This window comes from Cuculus canorus, chromosome 12, assembly GCF_017976375.1.
Source record: "Cuculus canorus isolate bCucCan1 chromosome 12, bCucCan1.pri, whole genome shotgun sequence".
Taxonomy (NCBI): Eukaryota; Metazoa; Chordata; class Aves; order Cuculiformes; family Cuculidae; genus Cuculus; species Cuculus canorus.
The window spans coordinates 22082744-22107981 of record NC_071412.1 but is presented as its reverse complement, the minus strand read 5'-3'; the positions used below and the strand labels follow the sequence as shown (position 1 = coordinate 22107981).

At 54.8% G+C, this 25238-nt stretch overlaps 1 protein-coding gene across 1 annotated transcript; it reads right to left on the bottom strand.

The window, feature by feature from the left end:
- LOC104064860 (mucosa-associated lymphoid tissue lymphoma translocation protein 1) lies at positions 1 to 25214 on the bottom strand. Its single transcript, XM_054078210.1, is given in 15 exon segments — positions 1 to 5304; positions 6140 to 6265; positions 8935 to 9086; positions 9202 to 9333; positions 10468 to 10595; positions 11173 to 11247; positions 14003 to 14180; positions 18930 to 19133; positions 19592 to 19618; positions 20617 to 20713; positions 22228 to 22254; positions 22256 to 22449; positions 23318 to 23471; positions 24445 to 24563; positions 25064 to 25214. Coding segments are annotated over 15 exon segments (1944 nt in total). The 5' UTR covers positions 25074 to 25214; the 3' UTR covers positions 1 to 4983.
- Between the last annotated feature and the right edge of the window lie 24 nt (positions 25215 to 25238).

Below are 25238 nucleotides of genomic sequence, written 5' to 3'. Positions count from 1 at the left end.
TCCACGGCTCCAGACTTGAGAGGAGGCTGAAATAACCTTTACACAATCCCATTAGCATTTCCAGAGAAAACAATGGCATTTTGGGCAGCAAAACGATGTATTTTCTTATCATCCGGAAAGGTCAAAGGTATTTATCTGGTTTAATATTTCATAATTGATATTAAGCAGCACAGAAAGGTAAGGGGGGGGGCAGGAGGGGCTGCAGTGATAGAGCAGAAGCTCCCTCTGCTTTTCCAATAACACTCCATCGCACAGGCTGGGCAGGAGCCACGGCCGGGAGCAGCAGCCGATTCCTTGGAGAGCTGGACCATCGCTGACTGTGGGAGGTTTAACAAGGGCAGGGGCCGGGTTGTGCACGTGGGACACGGGAACCCTGGGTGTCCACACAGACCGGGGAGCGTGAGGCTGGGGAACAGCCCTGTGGAGAAGGGTCTGGGGGTTCTGGTTGACAGCGAGTTGACCATGAGCCAGCAGAGCCCCAGCAGAGCCCCAGCAGAGCCCCAGCAGAGCCCCAGCAGCCAAGGCACCCAGCCCAACCGCCAGCCCAGCCCCCATGGCCACCGAACCCTGTCCCCAGGTGCCACGGCCACACACTTTGTGAACCCCTCCAGGGATGAGGACTCCACCCCTGCCCCGGGCAGCCTCTGCCAGGGCTTCACCACTGCCAGGGAAGAAATGTTTCCTGCTGTCCAATATCACCTTCCCCTGGCACAACTTGAGGCTGTTTCCTCTCGTCCATCCCTTATTCCCTGGGAGCAGAGCCCAGCACTCACCTCGCTCCAACCTCCTCTCCATGAGCTGCAGAGAGCGATGAGGTCTCCCCTCATCTCCTCTTCTCCAGGGTAAACAGCCCCAGGGTCCAGCCTGACCAGGTCCCTTGGCAGAGCCTTCCTGCCCTTCAGCAGATCCACACTCCTGTCCAAATTTGTGCCATCTGTGAACCGACTGAGGGAGCACTCGATCCCCTCATCCCGTTCATGACGAAAGAGATCAAACAGGATTAGCCCCAACACTTATCCCCGGGGGCACTGCTGTGACCGACTGTCCACTGGATTTAGCTCCATTCACCACAACTCTCTGGGCTTGGCTGTCCAGCCCACCTTTTACACCGTGAAGGGCACCGAGGTCAAGCCGTTGGCTCAAGGGTTTGGAGTCCAGTGTTACGGTGCGTGCCCTAGGATCTGTGACCACGCAGCATCTCATGGCTCTCATCTCTGGTAGGAAATGGGAACAAGGAGGTTACTCTTTGCTGAAGCATTCTGGAAAGTCAGAGCTGAAATCTCTTCCCTTGTCTCTGCCATCTGTTTATTTTTACCACTTAATAACACGTCTGTCTCATCAATGATTCCTGACACCATGGCACAAACCCCAGCTCAGCGCAGACAGCTTTATCAAAGAGACCTTAGCTCCTCGTTGTGGGGTGACACCACGTCAGTGCTTCTCCTTCGTGCCAAGTCGGGTCTGTAATTTCAAAGGGCGCCGTCCCTCTCTTCAGGAGCTGATGTGACCAATGCATTCGAAATTGTTAATTATTATGCAAAAGGTTATCCAAGCTGTGAAGATAAGATGCAACTTCAAGCACTTCAAGGAACCTTATTTGTTTGGTGAGAGGCTTCTCAGTGCCCCACGATGTCACGGGCCTCATTTCAAGTGATTAGGAGCAATGGGAAAGCAGGCACTGAAATGATCTCTGACAGAGGAGGGAACGCTGGGACCACTTGAAGAGGCTGCGCTATCAAGAATTTCTTACCATTAGCGACACCAACTCTGCTCTGCCTTTGCTTTCCAAAGAGGCACCCGGCTCTCTGCAGAGGGGTGGCTGGCCCAGACACACACCGAGAGCGTTCATCGGCCTTTAGCTGGAGCCATATCAGCCTTGCTGTCTTCACAGGACGTGAACATCTCCAGGGATGGGGCAGCCGCGGCTTCCCTCACTCACCCCTTTTATTTAAAACAGGAGTGCAGGGATAGGACAAGGGGAACAGTTTTCAGCTGCAAGAGGGGAGATGGAGGTGAGATCTTGGGGAGAAATGTTTTGCTGTGAGGGTGGGGAGGCCCTGGCCCAGGTTGCCCAGAGCAGTGGGGGCTGCCCCATCCCTGGAGGGGTTCCAGGCCAGGTTGGATGGGGCTTGGAGCCCCTGATCCAGTCGGAGGTGTCCCTGCCCATGGCAGGGGGTGGGACTGGATGGGCTGTGAGGTCCCTTCCCAGCCCAAAACATTCCATGATTCCATGAAAGCCACCCTCCTGGTTTCATAACTGAACAATCTGCTTGTTTGGGAAGCCCAGAAGAACCAAATCCGAACCATCTTACATTTTCAAATTAACTCTTTTACCACCTTTCCCTTATTTTCTAGACCTGCCAGAAGTTTTTATCTTCAGAAGTGAATGAGCTTAACCAACATCCTCATTTGCTTTTTGGACAGGGAGTGTTCACTGTAAACCCAGTCAGGCCTCCCCCAGTTTGCTCACTGTTCGCGTCTGTTCTTTGGGGTGCATGTTCTGGTAGCAGACACAGAGTGGTGGTGGGAAGGCACCCGGTCCAACCTCCTGTTCGAAGCAGGACGATTGCCAAGGAGAGGAGAGAGGAGGCACAGCCGTGGGTGTCTCCAAGCGCAAAGCAGGATGGAGAAAAGGCCATCCGTGACACAACCGCTGACAGTACCACCATTCCAGTCAATTACAGGTCCTGAGCTTGGCATCTCCTGTCTGCTCACACCTATAGGAAGGAGAGTGCCACCACCTGGTACTTCAGCGGTGATGCTCACCCGATGAGCCCATACTAGAAAAACAGCACCTCTCCTAGCAGATCAGCTCAGGAAATCATCCCGGTCAGCCCTTGTCTACAAAACCTCAGAATCATGGAATGGGTTGGAAGGGACCTCAAAGCCCACAGTTCCACCGTTGTACAACCTGATTGTCCTCTGTTTCCTCCATGCAGTCAGTGGCAGAGTGACTCTATCATCAAACTCTGTTTAAAGTTGCACTTTTATTTAAATATGAGTTTTACGGAAAAAAACTCATTTGCAACAAGGATGTGGTCCAGAGAAGCCCAGTAACCTTGGATGAGTCTCCCATCTTCCATTATGGGAGATGGAAGCACAGATTCAAGGGATAATGCGTTCTGACACTTCATCTACACATTTCACCTGATATTATTTCATAGAATCATGGAATCATTGAGTCTGGAAAAGACCCTTAAGTTCACCCAGCCCACCCCACCCCCCCTCCCCGCACCAACTGAACCCTGTCCCCGAGTGCCATGGACATATATTTTGTGAACCCCTCCAAACTCCACCCCTGCCCTGGCACAATTTAAAGGTCATTTCCTCTCATCCCACACCTTGTTCCTTGGGAGCAGAGCCCAGCACCCACCTTGCTCCACCCTCTTTTCTGGGAGCTGCAGAGAGCGATGAGGTCTCCCCTCAGCCTCTTCTCCAGGCTAAGCAGCCCCAGGGCCCTCAGCTGCTCCCACAACCCCTGTTCTCCAGACTCTTCCCAGCTCCTTGGAGCAAGGGGCCCAGAACTGAACCTAGGAGTCAAGGTGTGGCCTCCTCAGGGAGTGCAGGGGACGAACTCATCCCTGCTCCTGCTGCCACCCCATGGCTGAGTCAAACCAGGATGCTGGCGGCCTTCTTGGCCACCTGGGCCACTTCAATATGCAGTTCCCTGAAGAAAAAAACAGCCCTCACACATTGGAGCCTGGAAGCTGGAGTTCAAAGCATGAGGAACATTCAGTCAAGGTTAGGTCACAATGAGAGGGAAACCCTCAGTGAATTGGAGCCACGTGAAGCTTTGTGCATCCAAAAACACCAATAGTGTTTTATTCAGAGAAAATAAACACAGCCTCACTAAGAATGAGATGCACATTCCCAAGAGATGATGCCTGCCATGATTGTGGGAGCCAGAAACGCTCTGCCCTGACAGTGGAGGAGCCTCCTGATCCAGTGGAAGGTGTCCCTGCCCATGGCAGGGGGTGGAACTGGATGGGCTTTAAGGTGCCTTCCAACTCAAACCACCCTATGGTTCTATGATTCCACCTCCCACGTGCAGGAAATCTGCATCCGAGAGGCACCTGGGACTGCACAGGACTTCACACGCTTTAATGCCCCAGTGCTCCATGCCAGAAGGGGCATGTGGAAGTGGAAAACCTGCCTTCATTGTAAACACACACTTGACGGAACATCTGACCTTCCTTCTCCTGGCGAGCGATTGCCTTGCCCCAGTATAAATACATTTTTAGAAATACATAAAGACATAACTTAAACCCGCTTCAGTGCAGGCAGGGCTTATGCGAGAGCAAACCCCACCGCGACCCTGCAGAGAGCTTATATGTTCACACAGCTTCACCTGGGTCCCTCGTTGAAGCTTGTGTCCCTCACACGAGCCCGATGAGAGTCAGCAGCCAGAGCTGGATTCCGAGGCCACGCTGCTGCCGTCGCAGGGGCTGCAGCATCTCCGGGTTTCTGAACACCTTTAACGCTGCAACAGTTGCTGTCGGGCACAGTCCAACGAGCAGAAACTATCAGCTGGTGTCCTGGGCTCCGAGCAATGTTGGTTTTGGCCTTGAAATGTTACAACTTGTTGGGTGGCCCTGTCTTCTGCCAGAGACACAACAACTTCACACCAATCCCAACTGCTCCTGTGGGACAGGAGGAAATGCTCTCCTCCATCCTTTTTTTCAAGCAAGGCAGAAGGTCGAGGTTGGACCCTCCCTGCCCCACCATCCTTGACCTCTCAAGGAGCCTTCGATCCCCATGTTCCTTCTTTCACAGGACCTCAGCAGCCAGAAGGCTTCCATTGGGCATCTGGCCCTGCACACTGTGGGGAGCCGATATGAGAAACCTTTCCAGAAAAGCAGTCTTGGCCTCGTTGGGATAGGGCAACGGCCAGGCTGCGAAGCAGCTGCTGGACTCTGATGTGTTCAGCACTTCAAGAACGGTTGCCACAGCAGTTCCTGAGACCAGGAACACCGGCCTGTGGGGTCACGGGTATCCCTGCCCGGGGCCAGCCCGAAGCAGCGCGGAGCAGAGCTCGCCGAGGTCACTCTCATCATTCTCCTCCGGCTCACTGCTGGAGTTGGAGGGATTGCCGCTGGGCAAGCTGTGGCTGGAGCCCATCCGCAGCGACGCCTGCCCCTTTGGGTCCGGCACAGGAGTTCTAGGGGTGCTCGGCGGGGAGCGACTCCTCTGGCTGAAACACTGCCAGAGCAGAGGTTTGGGGAGCGTTGTCTGCCGGCTTTCCAAAGTCCTCTGCCTCGTTCGCAGGTGGGTGTAATGCAAATCCAGCTGCAGGACCACGTCCATCTGGAAGAGAAAAGCAAAGTGAACCGAAGGCTGAGCTCTGTGGAATGGGACTGACGGAACGGCTGCTCCACAGGCTCATGGCCCTGTGCTGTGGTGAGAGGGAGCCATGCTCCAGGCTGTTCCAGCTGCTCAGGTTGGCTGTGGGCATCAGCACTTCTCCTGCAATCAGGCCACCTCACCTGGGACCTCATCAGCCCAGTCAGGGTGCTGACACCGAGAGCATCACCCCAGGATGCTGGCACAGCGGGACTGTGCGTGGGCAACCTGCGCCCACGTCAGGAGTGGAGCCTGGCCAGGCAGTGAGCTCATCTCTTGGCAAAGAGCCCAGTGAGACAGCCTTCAGCTGAAGGACAGGGGCTCCAGAGGAGGCCAAGGAGATGATGGGAGGGCTGGAGCACCTCCTGTACAACGACAGGCTGAGAGTTGGGATTGTTCAGCCTGAAGAAGACAAAGCGGCAGGGAAGGGAGATTGAGACGAGATCTTAGGCAGTGGTGGCTGCCCCATCCCTGGAGAGGTTCAAGGCCAGGTTGGATGGAGCCCCTGATCCAGTGGGAGGTATCGCTGCCCATGGCAGGGGGTGGGACTGGATGGGCTGTGGGGTCTCTTCCAACCCGAACCATTTCATGATTCTTTGAAAGAGGATTGGTTTTGTGCCTTGAAGATCAATCAAGCTCCTCTAACATGGCTCAAGATGTTGCACTGATACAGGTGTCCCAGGCACCACCTGCATGGAGTCACAAGACACACATCCAGCTCGAGCCAGTGGGAATGGGGAGCACCAGTGATGGGAGGCAGTGGAAGAACCATGGAGATCTCCACCTGTTAGCTCTTTACCTGGATTTTCTGTAGTCCACAGAGCTGCAAGACACAGTCCAGCTCCTCCCGCTTGTACAAAGAGGTGAGCAGAGACTCCACTTGTTCCAGGCGGCTCTCATTCAGGACCGCCACACTGTCCATCTCCTGGATCAGGAAAACAAGAGAAAATGCAAGGGAATTTCAGCTTCAGGATGGCCATGGGGACACAACTGCCATCAAACATGCTTCTCAGTGCACAGTGCCCTTGGTGGGAATGCTGCATGCCCTGATAGAAGCACCATGGAGCACAAGCAACAGAAACATGGAGATTTCACACAGCCACCTCGTGCACATCAGTGGGAAGACCTAGGGACCTCCTCCCTGAGGGTGCCTACCCAGAAACCTGTGATGTAATGGGATTTCCAGCAATGTGGATACCAACAGCCAGTCTCACAACCACCAAGCTCTGAGTTGTGCTCTCCATCATCTGCAGAACCATCATTTCTTGCGCAATTACTCAGCCTTATGCCAAACAGCTTCGTCTCTGAGATCCTCTTTAGTAATAGTCTTATCTTGGAGCTCCAGAGAGCACAAGAACAGCTAAGGGTTGTCTTATGAAATAGCATCTTGCTTTGGATTTGAGCCCTTCAGGATGGGTGACAGCCCACCAGCCCCTTCCATGCCAAGACACTTCCCTCTGCCAGCTGGCTCCAGCAGCTACCATGTCCCGATCCTGCGGTCCTACCTTGGCCGACGCAGCCTTGGTTTTGGCCATGGTTGCTGAGCAGCTCGGGTGGGTTCACCGCAGCCACACGTAAAGCTGGTGGCACATGAGGATCTGAGCCTTGCAAAACTTTCTGGCCACTGGCAAAAGTTGGAGGAAGCTATTAGGACACTGCCAGGAGGAGAAGCCCTGGGAGCTCTTGCTGGCCTCTACAGACCTTCCCCAAACTCCTGCCTGTGAGCAGTCAAAGCCATTTGCTTCTGGCCAGAAACAGAAGTTAAAATGTTGGATCACAAATGCTGGCTGGGATTTGCAGGCACCAACGTCACCCTGGCTTGCAAGGCTGGAGGACAGGAGCCAACACCACTGCTGATCCAGGAGGTCCTCTGGATACCATTTATCTCCATACAAAACAAAGCCAAACTCCATCCCACTCTAAGGAATCCACACAGGTGATGATTTTGCAGCAACTTCAGGCAAACCACTCCCAGACATTCTCTTTACCATGAAAACGTCATGTACAGCGTGCAGCTTCCTTACTGCCACTCAGACCATGGCTTCCTTCTATGCTGGAAACAACTTTTTATACATTTGAAGGCTCCTTCCCCATCAATTTTTGCTTTTCATTCCTGAACCACAGTTCTCTTGCTCTTTCCTTTAATTAGTTTGGATCACTGCTAGAAAAATCCCACCACAGTCCTCTCTGCCAGCCCTGCCCCACGCCCAGGCTCTCTGCTGAAGTCACTTTAAAGAGCACAATGTGCCAAATGGGCAGAAATCTCCCACTCCCTCACCCAAACGGCTCCCTGGGTTCACTCCCCAGGGTTTCCAACACATCTCTCCCATTCAGCTTGGTTTTGTCGGCCTTCAGTCTCCAGCTCCTGCATCTCAGCAAGGCCTCGCCCGGTCCCCAGCTCCCCCCAGCGCCCCTGAAGAGGGTGGGCAGGTTGAGGACGCGGCTGGCTTGCCCAGGTCCTGAAAGGAGCCAGGTGTCCTGCAGGCACCCGCGCCTCCCGCTGAGGTCCCACAGACGGCAGTGGGTGGCCAGGCTGCTGGTGTCTAACATGAGAATTGCAATGCAGTGGGAGGATGAGCTGCCACCTCAGCGGGCACCACGGGAGGTCAGGGGCAGCCAGCACCGCTGCGGAGCGGGACAGGAATGACCCCATGATTCTACGATCTCACTACCCTGGCTCTGTGGGACACACACACACATAAGATTTTCACGCAGGGTCAAGGAGCTCATGAGGGCAAACGACGCTCTGGCTTGGGAACGAGTGAGGTCAGGCTTCAAACCTCCTGCTGCATGCACCACTCTGTGACCCCAACGGACTTAAGGCCAGCAGCCCTCCAGGAGGAACCAGGGCTGAAAGATCCACCACAGCAAAAGGACTACAGCAAAGGAGGAAGAGAGTGAGCAAAGAGGAGCAACAAGGTGAATCCTGAGGAGGCACAGAGACCTCCACAGGCGAATCCACGGACACGGGAAGACCACACTGGGCACATGGTCTGTTAGGAAAGGTATGCAAGGAAGCCGGTCGGACTCAGCTGGGAACAAGGGCAAGAGGACAGATGGTATTGTTAGCACAGCGGGCTAAGAAGGCGTCATTGAAACAGCCAGATCTGCTTCCAAACACAGGAAACAGAAAGGTTTTTTTTATCACAAATGGATTAAATAAAATAATTTAGGTTGCCCAGAGAAGTCCCCTCCCTGGAGCAGTTCAAGGCCAGGTTGGATGGGGCTTTGAGCACCTGATCCCGTGGGAGGTGTCCCTGCCCATGGCAGAGGGTGGAACTGGATAGGCTTTGAGGTCCCTTCCAGCCCAAACCATTCCAGGATTCTGTCATTAATTTAATCAGGTGCCCCAGAAATCAGCCCAGGAGGAACCACTGAAAGGCACAAAACTGGCTCCAGATCTATTTTGTGCGTTAGGAGCGAAGCCAGCAGCTGGCAGGTGCCAACGCATGGAAGGAGCCCTTGGAGAGGATTGTTTGCATCAGAGGGAGCAAAGATCCCCTTCCTCACAGGACCAGCCTGCCCCACCCCTTGGGACTCTGGGGAAGGGGCCTGGCAGGGGCTGCAGGGAAGGGGCCGAGCGGGAGGACTCACGGAGGGCCAGCAGAGCCGGAGCCGGGCATCAGCGACGTGGGCTGGGGGTGGCTGCAACTTGGCGCACACGGACACCACGTTGGAGAAGAGCCGGGGGAAGTGCAGCTCCACCCGCACCCCGCAGGGGAAGGTCACCATCTCGCTCCCCAGCTCTGGAAAGGAAAGCCCAGCAGGGTCAGCTCCTGGAGCATCCCACCAGCCCCTCTGTGCGGACTGGTGTCCCCGAAGGGCACGAGGAACCCAGCCCTCTCCTCCTGCCATCCTCACCGTGGCCATGGCCCCAGCGCTCAGCAGTTGCTCCCAAAGGACAGATTGGGTCTGTCAGTGACCGGGCTTCCTTCAAAGTGTGTTTGATCTCCATCACCTGCTTCCCAGTGACCAAGGGATCCCGACCAATGTCTGGGGAAGACATTTTGGAGGCGAAAGGGTCACTGCAGGTTCCTTATTTACTGCCCTGCCTTTCAGATCGTACATGAACATCTCAGTATCGCTGCTGGTCACCAAAAACAGGCAATCATGGAACGGTCTGGGATGGAAGGGACCTCACAGCCCATCCAGTTCCACCCCCTGCCATGGGCAGGGACACCTCCCACTGGATCAGGGGCTCCAAGCCCCATCCAACCTGGCCTTGAACCCCTCCAGGCACGGGGCAGCCACCACTGCTCTGGGCAACCTGGGCCAGGGCCTCCCCATCCTCATTGCAAAGAATTTCTTCCTAATGTCTGATCTAAATTTTCACCCTTTCAATTTAAAACCCTTCCCCCTCATCCTATCACTCCAGGCCTTTGGAAAAAAACCCTCCCCAGCTTTCCTGGAGCACCTTTCCGTACTGGAAGCTGCTCTAAGGTCTCCCTTCTCTTCTCTAGGCTGAAGAACACTAACTCTTCCAGCCTGTCCTCGGACGGGATGTGACCCCGCAGCCCTCGCATCATCTCTGTGGTCTCCTCTGGCCTCGCTCCCACAGCTCTATATCCTCCATGTGCTGAGGACTCCAGAGCTGGACGTGGGGTTCCAGGTGGGTCTCCCAGAGTGGAGCAGAGGGGCAGAATCCCCTCCCTCCCTGCTGCTCCCAGTGCTTTGGGTGCAGCCCAGGACACTGCTGGTTTCTGGGCTGCAGGCACATGTGGGAGCTCATGGGGAGCTTCTCCCCTGGCATCCCAAGTCCTTCTCTTCACACTGCTCCAAATCACATTGTTCTCCAGCCTGTACTGAAACTGCAGATTGCCCCGACCCAGGTGCAGGATCTTGCCCTTGTTGAACCTCATGAGCTTCACACAGCCCCACCTCTCCAGCCTGCCCAGCTCCCTCTGGATTACATCCCGTCCTTCTGATGCGACAACTGCCCCACTCAGCTCGGTGTCATCTGCAGACTTGCTGGGGGTGCACTTGATCTCGCTGTCTGTATCACAGATATTTAGGGATGGACAGGTGACTAAGATGTCTGAGGTGGGGTGGTGTGGGGCCACTCACTTCCTGCTGATACCTTTTCTCCTCCCTGCTACTGAAGCGAGTGGTTTCTAGCTCACCTCTTACCTTCTAACACATCTTCCAGCATATGCGTAACCTTCTTGTTCTGCAGAATGTGTTTCTTCAGATACTTCATGAAGATCCCAGAGCTGTACTCTCCATCCTGTAACTCATAGGCTTCAGCATCTTCGCACCTGCAAGAAAAAGAACTTGTCCTCACCTTTCTGGGACAGAACAAAGCCCTGAGGGGGGCTCAGGGCTTGCTGACCCCATCTGGACTCTGTTGGTGGAGTCATCTCCTCACACAATGGTGCAAAGCATTTGGTTATGGTCCAGGAAAGGGTGGGAAGGACATGGCATGGGAAAAGTCAGCAGAGGTGGACAGGAGAGGAGCTTCTTTTGTGTGCCTAGGTGGGTGCCAGCTGTTGAAAAGCCAGCAGAACTGGCACTGGAACAGTAAACAATGCCCATTGTCACCTTAGGAGGCTTCAGGTGACATGCTCATGGCATGGGAATCAGGCTCTGACATGGAAGGACAGAATACAGGAGCCAATGCCACCCTCGCGCATAAGCTGTGCCCAATGGACAGGCTGCCACTAGTGATGTCAGGAGGAAGGCAAGAAGTGTCTGACCAGGAAATGCTTGAGACAGAGGGCGAGAGCCAGAGGGAACAGGAGCAAAGGCTCCAAATCCACCATGTGTGAAGGGATGCGAGGAGATAAGAGCCGTGCCAGTGTTCAGTCTGGTGTGGGGATGGCAAAGTGCACTTACGTGGCGTAGCCGTAAACGGTGTTGCCCCAGGGCTCCAGCGGCTGCACCTGGGAGAGGGCACACTGCCGGTTGTACCTGGAGAGGAGACAGAGGATGAGCCAGTCAGTGTGTGTCTGGAGGGGACGAAGTCTGTGGGCTCCACCAAATCCATCTCCTATGGTTGGCATGAAGATCCACCTTCACGTCAAATACAACCACCCAAGAGACTTGTGCAGCAAGTAGCAAGGCTACAGCCAGGAGTCCTGCCAAAAATCCCACCTGTGGGAAATACAGAATCAGACCATTCCCCAATTCTATGATTCTACATCGGTCCTGCTTTCCACCAAAGAAGCCATCCTGGTTGCACCTCACGGCCAAGCCGTGCCCATCTGACTGCGGCCAGACTGAACAGCACAGGTACTGGCTGTCTCCAGTTTCCACCAGTGACTTGGAGTTGTTCCCAGTCACACAGGGCTCAGAGCCAGCCACAGCGTTGTTCCCCATTACTCAATCCCAGCACAGCTTGCTGGGGTGGAGCTGGCAGGAGAAGGGGAGCAGAAGGGGTGGTTGTGTCACCCAGCAGCCACGTGGAAAGTGAGAGGCGCTGCTAAACACGAACACCGAGCACAGAGATATGTCTGCCTCGTAGCTACTCCTAAAAGAATGCAGAAACCCAGGATTCCAGAGGAGAAATGACACATGGGAGCCCAAAATAAGCAGAGGTCTCGTTGTCCCCCAGCTGGGGATGTGCCCCAAGGCCATGCAGACATGAGCTGATGCAAACCTTTCATGATGGCACCAGCAGGGCTGGAGCTCACACAGTGGAAATGTGGTCCGTGGGCCTCTGCCAAGCTTCAGTAGGGGCTTCAGCTTCCAGAGGTGTTTCCAGATGGTGAGAGAACACAAGGAGAGAAGGCAGCAGCGCTCCTTCCTCCTTCAGCCTCAGAGAAGTCTCATCATCCAACTCAGTTTTGGTCTGCATCCCAGACAGGAGATGGTGTCCTCCTGTTCTAAGTGGCATACGCTAGAAACCCTCATAAATCAAGGAATTCCTGGAAGAGGCAATCACATCCACCACAGATCAGCCCATAAATGTACAGGGGTGCACACAGGCTCTATGTTCCCGGTTCCTCCTCTGCAGGAGCTGAACATCTGCCATCCCTTGGCAAAGGAGGATGCGTTTCTCATCACATTGGCTCTTCTGGTCCTGACACAGAGAGAAACTCTGTGCAAGATCCTTCTTAGCACAGACATGGCTCACACACAGCTGAGCGAGCTGCCGACAGACGACACCAGTCTGACCAAAAGGGCGTTGGGAAAGGAGACCCCAGGAGCCTGGTTTAAGAGGTGCTGTGAACCCACCCACCTATGAAAGCCAAACTCTTGGCTGAGCTGGAATGGTGACTCTCCAAGAGAAAAGGGCTCAGGAGAGAGCTTCTACAGCAAACCCTGGGGACAACAGCCACTACACCAAGTGCTGAGCTGGCTGTAGGGAAGAGGAGGAAAGAAATGTGAGATCTTGGGATGGAAGAGAGAAAAAGAGCCACAAACCATGCCCAGATGTCACAGTAGATGTCACATTGCTTCCTTCTGCCAAAGCACTGATAAGACAGCACAGAAACCATTGGTGATGCCTAGCAAACACCAGCTCCAAAGCCATTTCCATGAACATCTGTGTTAGCTGCCTCCACGTTGCCATGTTGTCTGCAGGTGGGCTACCAGTGGCCCAGAGGCACCCACCCTGTGCACCCGTCAGAGCTGCACGCTCCCACTCGGCCACAATCCTGGCTCTGTGCTAGGTGCTACTGTGGGTGCCCAGCAGCGCAGGGAAGCAATGGTGAGCAGAAGGGAGGAAGGGGATGCTCTGTGCCGCGGCAGGCAGCAAGGACCAGCGATGATGGCATCTCAGCAGGATAAGTCCCAGCACAGCCAGATTCTGAGCTCCACCAAGTGAGCGTTCCCACCTCCACAGCTGAAAGGCCCCACAGACTGAACACCTTTCCAGGGGCTGGCAGCTCCTTCAGGGCAGCATCATCAAAATCCCTGTCACCTTCCTGGTTCTCATTGCAGGAAACACAGAAGGAAGAGGGAGACCTTTCTGCATTTGGCCCTCCAGGTCTTTTCTGACCTGTAACTCTCCCTCAAGAGACATAATGACAGCTTCTACTCCAATAGTCCCCTATCTTCTGCTGAAAATGGACAAGTTGGAATTTTCTGCAGCCCACAAGCTGCAGGATGGAGATCTGCAGGCCAAGGGAGAATGATGGGTTTTTCTGATCCCTGACCTCAGCAGCAGCCTGGGTCCCACCTCACAATACAACCACTTCAGAAACATTTAAGGCCACACTCTGCCTATGCCAGACAAGGAAGGGGAAGAAGGACAAGGACATTGAGGGGCTGGAGCACATCCAGAGAAGAGCAGTGAAGCTGGGGAAAGGTCTGGAGAACAGGGCTTGTGTGAGCGGCAAAGGGCCCTGGGGCTGTGTAGCCTGGAGAAGAGGAGGTGAGGGAAGACCTCATCGCTCTCTGCAGCTCCCAGAAAGGAGGGTGGAGCGAGGTGGGTGCTGGGCTCTGCTCCCAACGAACAAGGGATGGGACAAGAGGAAATGGCCTCAAGTTGTGCCAGGGGAGGGTGATATTGGATAGTAGGAAACATTTCTTCCCCGGCAGTGGTGAAGCCCTGGCAGAGGGAGCCCAGGGCACAGCGGGGGAGTCCCTGTCCCTGAAGGGGTTCACAAAGCATGTGGCCACAGCACTTGGGGACAGGGTCAGTCGGCACAGGGGGTTGGGCTGGGTGAGCTGAGAGGGCTTTTCCAACCTCAATGATTCCACGATTCTAAGAGCACCCTACCATTTCCTGCAGGTGTCCAGCAGGACGAGGTTCAGGGCTGTCCGCTGCTGCTGCATCTTCTGGAGGATCCTCTGCACGCTGATACAGTTCTCAGGGACGTAGGGTTGTGGAGCATCAACGGGGACCATGTAGTTCCTTCCCGAATGTTCGTACCCATGACCAGCATAGTAGAATATAGCTGGAAAGAGGGAGAGGAGAGCATGCGTCACCTGCAGGTCCATAACCAGCCCCTCAGGGCCACGTCCCACCTCCTGTCCTGAAGGGATACTGGTGCAGGGCAGACCCCGACCGGCAGCGCCTATGAAACTGGAGCCACGCTGACCTCACAATTCCAATGTTTTCCCTTCAGCAGAGGTGGAAGCAGCCTGGAGAGGATCTCCTGTGCTTGTGGTTTCCAGCACCATTTACTGGGAGACCCCAAAGTCACTGGGTTTACACATTTCCATAACCACCTGTGCTACCACACGCAAGTTTGGCATGTGCCAAGCCGAACACCACCTCTGTTACGAGACTGGGTTAATCTCTTTGCAAGAATATGGCCACAGACAAAGTATTTGATCATGATGAAAAATACATTAACAGCCTCTTGAATGAGAAGCTCCTCAGCTTCCTAGTTTTGGACGAGAGCCTAGGAATGGATTCGGTGATTGGAAAGAGTCTCCAGCTTTCAAAGGAGCCACCTATATGCCGGTGACAAATGAGACAGAGGAAGAGAGAGATGAGTTCTCCAGATGTCCAGAACACAGACCACATCCTTCAACAACCTCCTGCAAGGCAGGAGAGGGGTCAGACTCATCCAAGTGTTGATGGGAAGTCAAATACCCAACAAGAGTTTTGGTTTCCAGATTTAAGCACACAAAACTTCATAATGATTTCTGCCTTCTGAAGAGATGGCATCACAGGGACATCCAGCCTGAGGAGCTTGGCACAGCCCAAGCTGTGTGCAGCCAAGGACCTTCCTTCTCCTCAGGATTCCCACCTGGGCTCGAGCTTCCTGAAAGGCTGGCTACCTCTTCCCAGCACCAGCTTGGGCAATGCTGGTGAAAGCCAGCTCGGGGAACCAAAACGGGTTAAAAAAATCTCTGTGAGGTGACACAAGGAGTTGCACTACTGCAGCGCAGGGACAGTGGAGAATGAGAGGTCAGAAACAGGAACAAGAGGCTGAGAGGCAAGAAACTCTTCCCTCAGCTTTGCTGCCCAGGCCCACATTCCATCGAGAACCCTCTCCTCTGCTCTCCCTGCCCTGTGGTTTGTGGATGCTCGCTTTGACCCCTGATGCAGCAGGAGATGAAGCGGATGAGGCAGGAGGACTCATTGTAGGGAGGATGGAAAGCATGAGCTCACGGTAAGAGGCCTCAAGTCCCCTTGGTTTCTATTCTCCATGGACAATGGAAAGTTACTCAAACGGCTGTTTTCACAGGTGCCCACAAGGTTTGGGTTCCTCTTCTTGTGCATCGACAGCCAGAGAGAGTGGGCTCAGATTTGCAGAAGCATTAAACTTTCATAACTTGCAAATCAATGCCACAAACCCCTCCCCTGAAGCAATAAAAGAGCATAAAATAGGAAAAAAAGATGCAGGCACTTGAGGTTTGGCCCCTCAGTCATCGAACACTAATGGTGTTTGTCCCTCCTGTACACGAGAGGGGGGGAGTGACATCCATTACCTAGAACCGACACTTGGAAAGAGCTGAAGTTCTACAGAAAAGCCCTCAAAGAACCACGAAATCTTCTCCCTTCTGAGAACCTGTGCATCCCAGAGGCACCATCAAGTGCTCCCGCGCTACTGAAACCACGAAGACCCACATTCACATACACAAAGATGTGAAGTTTTCCACCAGCTGAGCAACTTGGAAACCCCTCCTGGGCTTCACCGCCCCTCCAGAACAGGAAAGTCAAGAGTCTGCCTGGAGAAGGAAAAGGGTTTTTATTCTGAGCTGACACCTCAATGCTCTTCCCACTCCTCGTGAGTCAAAGCTGCTGAGCCAGGGTGAGTTTCCAAGTATCAAATTAAAAAGGAGAAGCTCCAGGCGCTGCTCATAACACAGGAAATGTCAGCATGCAGCTTCATTAAAGCGTGACAGCACGTTCATAGTGATCCACTCACAGCTCTGCTCTCAATGCATTTCTGACCTGACTGTTTCGACCTGGGACTTTTTAGGATGCTCAAAATAACAGCCAGGGGGATTCCTCGTTCGCTTGGGGGTTGCATAATCACAGCTCGCTGGGGAGGTTTGAGGATTTCAAAACCCCTCTGCAGCTTTTCTAAGAGGGTGTCTGGAGGAATGGCAGACGGATCAGCCACCATCTCCACATGATTAAACCTATAGATAACCTTGAACGTGGAGCCACACAGGATCCCTGCAACTTAAAACAAAGCTGTTTTTTGTTCTGGGCTCAGGAAATCTCAGAGAAGGTTCAACCACAGAATCATGGAATGATTTGGGATGGAAGGGACTTCAAAGCCCATCCAGTTCCACCCCCTGTCATGGGCAGGGACACCTCCCACTGGATCAGGGGCTCCAAGCCTCATCCAACCTGCCTTTGAACCCCTCCAGGGATGGGGCAGCCACCACTGCTCTGGGTAAGATTTACACTTCACCTGGTTCTTTTAGTTTTATATAAGGAAAACAGCTGAAGAAGTGCTGGAAGATGCATCACTGCGAGAGAAACCCTGGAAGGATCAGCAGGAAGAGCAACTCAATGTCCCACTGCACATTTGGATGTCACTAAGAAGACTCAACCACACTGCTGGGACCAGCCTGTGCTGGGCTTCACTGCCTCCAAACAGAACCATAGAATCATTTGTTTGGAAAAGGCCCTTGAGATAATTGAGTCCAACTGTACCTGTCCACTACTGAACCACCCCTGAGCACCTTGTCCACCTGGCTTTGAAATTCCTCCAGGGATGGAGACTCCAGCACCTCCCTGGGCAGCCTCTGCCAGGGCCTGAGAACCCTTTAGGTGAAGAAATTTCTCCTGACACCCAATCTCACCCTCCCCTGCCACAATGTGAAGCCATTTCCTCTCGTTCCATCCCCTGTTCCCTGGAAGAAGAGCCCAGCACCCACCTCTCTCCACCCTCCTCTCCCAGAGTTGCAGAAAGCCATGAGGTCTCCCCTCAGCCTCTTCTCCAGGCTAAGCAGCCCCAGGGCCCTCAGCCGCTCCCACAACCCCTGTTCTCCAGACTCCTCCCAGCTTCATTTCCCTTCTCCAGACACACTCCAGCCCCCCAATGTCCTTGGTGTGAGGGGCCCAGAACTGAGCGCAGGAGCCGAGGTGTGCCCTCCCCAGCCAGTGCAGGGGACCATCCAGTCCCTGCTCCTGCTGCCACCCAGAGTGGGCTGCTGGCCTGAGGCTTATCCAGGCTCAGGATCTCAGCCATTAACACTTTCCCTGCCAGTGCTCAAAGTCAATCTGGCCAGGAAAGATCAGTGGCTGTGAAGCAGAAAAGCACCAGAAGTTTCAATAAGGCATGGCAGTGCAAGAGGTTTGCCAGTTCCAACTCTTTTTCGCCACAATGCTCATGAAAACAAGGGAAGCACCACTGACAAAGTGCCTTCTTGGAGCTACGGAAGGAGGGCAGGAACAGCAGCGCTGTGGGAAAAGCCTGCGGTACAAGGGGATTTTAGAGCAACCACAAAAGGAAGTAGTGAGTGAAGTCCTAGGGATACACTGCCATTGGAGAGGCACCAGCCTCGTGCTGCTCCTCCCCGCCAGCTCAGCCTCCTCGAGTGAGTCAGGGCTTCCCGGAACAACGGGGCTTTGCAGCGTTTCACTTGTGGCCATGTCCCTGCCCATTGCACAACCTCCCCACCTCACGCTAGGCTGAACTGGCCCACGCTGACTTTTGCTGTCAGAGTGCCCTGACGTGCCCCGCAGCGGGGAGGATGAACCTCGCACTGAGGTTTGGAAGCAAAAACCCCATCCATAAGGCGTTTCCAGGGTATCCGTCAGGCTGGGAGAAGCTTAGAAACCTCAGAGAAACTCCTTTCACCACCAGCCTGAAAACCTGCTTCAAGAGCCACAAGATCTGCTGGTTGGGTTTGCATTTGAGGAATGCTGCCCGCTGAGGAGAGCATGGGATGAGCTCGAAGCCACCCTCAACGGCATCTGCAGTGGGGAACGCGCTTCTGCAAAAAGACTGCCAGAGGCTGAAATTAGACCAGCAGGAAAGAGAAAGGAGGAAATCGTGGCTGACTCTGGCAGTCAAAGCTCCAAAACAGCTCCTGTCCCTATGAAGGGAAACAGTGGGGGGGCAATCGACAGGCAACCTCCTCAATTATTCATCTAAGGCAAAGTGAAAAGCCCTGCTCCCATTTACCACCAGAAGGGCTGTCTCCCCAAAGCCTCTGCATGGAGTTTGAGGAGAGCCACATGGTGGAGAAACACCTCTTCCACCTGCCTGTAACCTGGCCAAAACTGAACAGTGTTGGCTTGGAGGTTTCTGCTGGGCCTGGCGCCGCTGCAGAATCTGCCGCCCTTATGCTCCTCAAAGGAAAGTTCTGTTTCTTCTCTTTTAATTCAACAGCTCTTTGGAAAATTCCTGCTCCTCCCTGGTATCAACCACCACCACCGCCACATCAGCTGCTGCCTGTTCAGCACTGGCAGGTAGAATCATGGAATGGTTTGGGTGGAAAGGGACCTCACAGCCCACCCAGTTCCAACCTCTGCCATGGATCAGGGGCTCCAAGCCTCATCCAATCTGGCCTTGAACACCTCCAGGGATGGGGCAGCCATGGCTTCTCTGGGCACCCTGGGCCAGGGCCTCCCCACCCTCACAGCAAAACATTTCTCCCTAAGATCTCATCTCAATCTCCCTTCTTGCAGCTCAAAACCGTTCCCCTCGTCCTGTCCCTGCGATCCCTGATCAAGAGCCCCTCCCCAGCTATCCCAGAGGCTTCCTGCAGCTGGTCCAGCTCACTCTTACCGTAGACTCCCTTTCCCAGGAGCTGCAGGAACTGACTGACTGCTGCCACCATCTCAGCCTTGTTCAGATCCAGGAGGGAGACAACCTGGAAGCCCAGCTGCTCCAGAAGACGACTCAACTCAAAGACATCCGTGACGGGAGCCATCAGGTTGGGATGATGCTGGTAGCGGTTGTTGCCCACCAAAAGTGCGATCTTGCCTGTAGCTATCGGAAACATCGAGTGACAAAGCTGAGAGTGCTCAGCAGGAGCCTCACCTCCTTCTGTTGGAGTGAGGATACGGGACATCTCTTACATGTAGGTAGGAAGGATAGAGCCTACACTGCCAGGAGCCTTCTCCAGGCTTGGCCTTGGCTTTCTGATTAGGAAAGGAAGACTTGAAAAGTTTGAGGTCCTTTCCCCCATGGGGCTGAAGGACAGAAACCCCAGGCTCCTGCTTTCCTTTTATCCCCAACTTCCACTGCAAGAAAACCAGATTAATAACAGTCAGCAGTGGTGGGAGCAAGGAGAATCATTCAGGTTAGAAAAGACCTTTAAGATCTTCAAGTCCAACTGTAAACACAATCCTGCCAAGCTCACCGCTCAACCAGTCCTCCCATCCACACTAGAACCATGCTTTTAATGAAGGGATTAATTCCTCAGGAAAAAAGCTGAGAGTACTCACCAAAAAACTCTTCAGGGTCACACACACCTGGAAAAGAAAGAGGGAAATGCTCAGCCTGTGCTCAGTGCCTATTGCAGGTCAGAAACCTGCTCCCATGGCCCCTGGCACCACAAAGCTGCAACAAACACCACTGAGCCACCACAGAAGCAGCACTTCTCAGGAAAGATCTGATTGCTATGAATGATCCTTGCCGTGTTCCTTCCGCCATCCCATGGCTGAGCCAAGCCAGGATGCCGTTGGCCTTCTTGGCCACCTGGGCCACTGCTGGCTCGTGTTCAGCCGCTGTTGACAGAGGCTTCAAAACAGCCCCATGAGCAGCCAGCGTATAGGAAGCCTACTGTTTGCTTTTGATCATGATAACATTCCCAGCTCCTTTCCCCATCTTGCTCTGCCTTTCCCTGCCTTTCAGCAGCTCCACCTCAGAAAAGCCACCCCAAACATGGGTTGCCCAGGGAAGTGGTTTTCAGCCACCACTTCCTTGGGCAACCTGAGCCAGGGCTTCACCCTCATAGTGAAGAAATTCCTCCTTATGTCCTAATCTAAATCTGCCTCTCTCTCCAGTTTATAGCCATCACCCCTCATCCTATCACTACAAGCCTTTGTAAAGTTTCTCCCCAGCTTTCCTGTAGCCCCTTCAGGTGCAGAGCATCGTGTCTAGGACACCCAGGGTGGGGAACCATGCTCTGCAGGCCAGGGACTGCCAAGAATCTCCAGCCTCCCTGCAGACCCCTCGCTGCCTCTCTGCTCCCACACTCAGACCTCAGACCCCTGTGGAAGCAGGATTTAAAACTGTGTGTGTGCGGGGGGTGTTCATTCATAAAAGCCTGGAGGATCCATCCAAGCTGCGGAACTGTGCGAACGTCAGAGTCAGGCAGCCTCCTCCTGATGCCACTTCATGTCCCAGGTTCCCAGCATAGCAGCCCGGCCCGGGCCCTGCTCCCCACCACGCTGCAGACAGGAACTCTTGATGCCTGCCTTCCAACTCGTCCTTCGCAGTGAGACAGCCACGGGCTGGCTCTGCTCACCAAGGTGGACGTCCACGGCGCTGGTCCAGTGCTCGCCAAGGCTGTTGGAGGCGCAGCAGAGGTACGTGCCAGCGTCACTGACCGTCGCAGGGCTGATCTAAGACCAAAAGTTCAATCCTGTTATTCACAGCACAAGGCCGGAGTCCCCTGCCGGCATCTGCCAAAGGCACCCCTGTTCCTGGAATAAAAAGTCTCTTCCTTACCGTTTGCCTGACCTCATTCCTTGCCTTGGAAAGCCAAGTGGCATCCCATGACTTCTAGAATCATAGAATCACTTTGTTGGAAAAGACCTTTGAGATCATCAAGTCCAACCATATGTGCCCACTACTAAACCATCTCTGAGCACCTCATCTGCCTGTCTTGTAAACCCTTCCAGGGACGGTCACTCCAGCTCCTCCCTGCGCAGCTTCTGCCAGTACCGAGAATCCTTTCGGTGAAAAAATTTTTCCTGATGTCCAATCTCACCCTTGCCTGGCGCAACTTGAGGCCATTCCCTCTTGTCCTATCGCCTGTCACTTGGAAGAAGACCAACACCCACTTCGCTCCAACCTCCTTTCAGGCAGTTGTAGACAGTTGTCTTTCTAGGAAGGTCAGTGAGGCCACACGCTAAGGTCTGCTGCCAACTCCAGTGAGGTCCTCTGCCCAAATACCCTCCTTTCCTTTTCCAGCTGCCTCGAACCCCTGTGTCCCAGCCCTGCTCTGCCCCAGGAGCTGCACTGGGAGGGCAGTGTAGGGCCAACACCAGCAGATCACTCAGTTCTCACTCTTTTTCTACAGTGCTAATCATGCCCATTGCTTGTTTCCAACTCTTATCCATCTTTCTTGACCTGGGACATGGATTGGAGCAGCACTGCCTGGCTCTGGGTTCACTAGCCCAGGCTCCTGCTCAGAGAGGAGCTAAAGCCACCACTGGGTCGAGCTGGCCATGGCTTTGTGCAGTTAAGTGCTGAACTCTGAGGACAGAGCAGTCGCTGCCTTTCCAGCTCTGGCTAACACAGATGAGAGATCCAATCCCCTCTCAGTAGAGGCACCACCCTCCTCCAAATGAAGAGCCTCTTCCTAAGACTCAGCCTCAACCTCCCTGTGAGAAGCACAATCTGTGGCCACCATTCCACAGAACATCTGCCACTAGAGAAGAGATTGGATCTCATCATCATTAACCTTCACGTGACGCCCCAGCAGGAAATCTGCCTTTCTTGTGTCAAGATTTCCATTCAGCCAGTGACCCAAAATAGAACCACGGAATCATGAGATCGTTTGGGTGGAACGGACCTCACAGCCCATCCAGCCCCTCCCCCTGCCATGGACAGGGACACCTCCCACTGGATCAGGGGCTCCAAGCCCCATCCAACCTGGCCTGGAACACTTCCAGGGATGGGGCAGCCACGGCTTCTCTGGGAAACCTGGGCCAGGGCCTCCCCACCATCACAGCAAAACATTTCTCCCTAAGATCTCATCTCAATCTGCCCTCTTGCAGCTCTTTGCCAGGCCAACACAAGCTGGGTTTAAGGACTGCACTGCTCACCTCCAACATAATTTCCCACACCTGTTACAAGGTTTTTGAGGCTCTCCCATCCCACCACCCAGCGACAAGCTTCTCTCATCACCCACCTCAGCAGCCAAAGGTTCTGAACCATCCCCAAGGCAACGTTACCCAGAGTTTTTTCTTCTTCTGGTGTTCCAGCAGGTTCCCATTCCGGTACCACTGGTAGCTGGGAGCTGGGACACCCATGGCAGCACACTGCAGCTGGAGCGGCTTCCCCACCTCCAGCCTCTGCTCTGTGGGGTTGAGGACAATGACTGGTTCTCCTTGCCAGAGCTGAGGGGGCAATCCTGGGAAGCAGTGACACAGAATTAGTCCTCCCACCACACAGACAAACAACAATGGTCATTTTCACCCCCGTATTGCCAGAATTGTGAGCTGTCTCCACCCATACCAAGAGGTGCTGTCCCATTCATCCAGGGATGGGGCAGCCACAACTTCCCTGGACAACCTGGGCCAAGGCCTCACCACCCTCACAGCAAAATATTTCTCCACCAGATCTTATCTCAATCTCCCCTCTTGCAGATGAAAACCATTCCCCTCATCCTGTCCTTGCCCTCCCTGATCAAGAGGCCCTCCTCAGCTTTAGTGGAGCCCCTTTCCATACTGGAAGCTCCTCTAAGGTTTCCCTTCTCTTCGCCACACTCAACAACCCCAACTCTCCCAGCCTGTCCTTGGACGGGAGGTGCTCCAGCCCTCGCATCATCTCCATGGCCTCCTCTGGACTTGCTCCAGCAGCTCCATGTCCTCCCTGTGCTGAGGACACCAGAACCAAAGCCCTGCCCCCGACCACCCAACCCTGACGCTCACTCTTTGCCGCCAAGGGCGCAGTCACCACGCTGAGGTTAACCACACCCAGAGTTATTTTTGCTGAGCTTCGAAAGAGCCAAATTGCTTCTTCCAGTCCCTCTGCCCAAGGCAAAGAAGCAAACAACCAACATAACTCTGGGAAACCAGATCAGCAGGAGGAGCAGGCACACATGGCCTGGGGTTTGGGGACCATGACAGGGACTTGGACCATCCTAAAGACAGACACAGAAGTCAGGCTTGGTGGCTCACGATCTGACAGAAATCCTTCTGGTTTAGCATTTTTGAGCTGGTAGGGGACATAAAACATCAAATCATAAACCAGAGGAAAGCCCAGACACACGCTTGTACCTCTGGCCACACACTGGTGGACCTCCACCTTCACCCAGTCAGAGAAGACAGCAGTTTTGTTGCGGTCGTTGATCCTGCAGGTGTAGAGCTGGGTCTGTTGCGCGGTGATGAGCAAGTCTGGATCAGTGGCCCCAGGAATCAGCCGGCAAATGGACTAAAGGGAAACAGAGGTGGTGGGGTGTGCATCCCCCTTGCCACTGGGAGCAGAAAGCAGCAGCAGGCCCCTCCAGAGAGCAGAAGTGGAAATCATAGAATGGGTTGGGTTGGAAGAGACCTTAAAGATCATCTAATCCCAACCCCCCTGCCATGGGCAGGGACACCTCCCACTGGATCAAGGGCTCTAAGCCCCATCCAACCTGGCCTTGAACCCCTCCAGGTATGGGGCAGCCACCACTGCTCTGGGCAACCTGGGCCAAGGCCTTCCCACCCTCATCGTGAGGAATTTCTTCCTAATGTCCAATCTAAATCTTCCCCCTTCCAATTTAAAGCCATCCCCCCTCATCCTATCACTCCAGGTCCTTGTAAAAAGCCCCTCCCCAGCTTTCCTGGAGCCCCTTTCAGCACTGGAAGCTGTTCTAAGGTCTCCCTTCTCTTCTCCAGGCTTAACAACCCAAACTCTCCCAGGCTGTCCTCTTATAGGAGGTGATCCAGCCCTCACAACACCTCCAAAGCCTCTTCTGGCCTCACTCCCACAGTTCCATGTCCTCCCTGTGCTGAGGACTCCAGCGCTGGACACAGGCTCCAGGTGGGTCTCCCAGAGCGGAGCAGAGGGGCAGAATCCCCTCATTCCCTGGTCCCCCTGCTCTGGGTGCAGCCCAGGACACAGGTGGTTTCTGGGCTGTGAGCACTTGTTGCTGGCTCCTCAGTTTTCTCCCCTCCTTCAGGCACAGGGATGCAGGAGAAGGAGGTTTTCCATTGAAGTGCCCTCCCAGCACAGAATCACTTGGTTGGAAAAGACCTTTGAGGTCATCAAGCCCAACTTTTCCTGTCCACCACTGAACCATCCCTGAGCACCTCCTCTGCCTATCTTTTAACCCCCCTCAGGGATGGCGACTGCACCCCCAGGCCCCCAGTGGCTCTGCCAGCTCCGTCTCCGCGGGTGCCACGTCCTCTTCTCCCACTGTTACCTGGTGCTGGCAGAACCACTGGTACCGCAGCGCCGTGTGGCCCTCGGCACGGCACCGCAGCGTCACCGCGTACCCCACGGGCACCGAGACGGACACCGGCTGCTCTGTGATGGTGATGCCTGTGGAGAAACAGTGTGGAGAGGTGGGAACAGCCGGGAGGGGCTCGCTCCCACCCGGCAACCAGGCACGCTGGGATGGAAGCGGGGTCCCAGCACCCATCCTGGTTCCCAGACCCCCTCAGGGTCCCAGCACCCCTTAAGAGTTTTAAAGGGGGGTCCCATCCCCATCCCGGGCTGCAAGGGGGCTCCTACCCCATCCCGGGTGTTCCCAGCGCCCGTCTGGATCCAAGCACCACCATCCCCGCCCCGGGACCCCAAGTGCCCCCACCCAGGGCTGTAAAGAGCGGGATCCCAGCGCCCATCCCGCGATCCCAGCCCCCCCTCCGCCAGGGTCCCAGCACCCACCCCGGGGGTTCCCTGCACCTTCGGGGTCCCAACCCCCCTCCCGGGCTGCAAGGGGCCTCCTACCCGATCCTGGTTGTTCCCAGCACCCCTCCCGGGTCCCATCCCCACCCCGGGCTGTAAAGGGGGCTCCCAGACCCCGGTGTCCTGTCCCTCACCTCCCTGCATGGCTGCTCCCGCGGCCCCGGGCGGCGGCGGCTCCTGCCGGGGGGAAGCGGGGCTGGGGGCGGCCCGGGACGGAGCCCCCACACCCCCGCCCGCGGGCGGCCCCGCGCGTCCGAGCGAACCCCACACCGCCCCGGCCCGGCCCGGAACCGCCCCCGGAACCGCCCC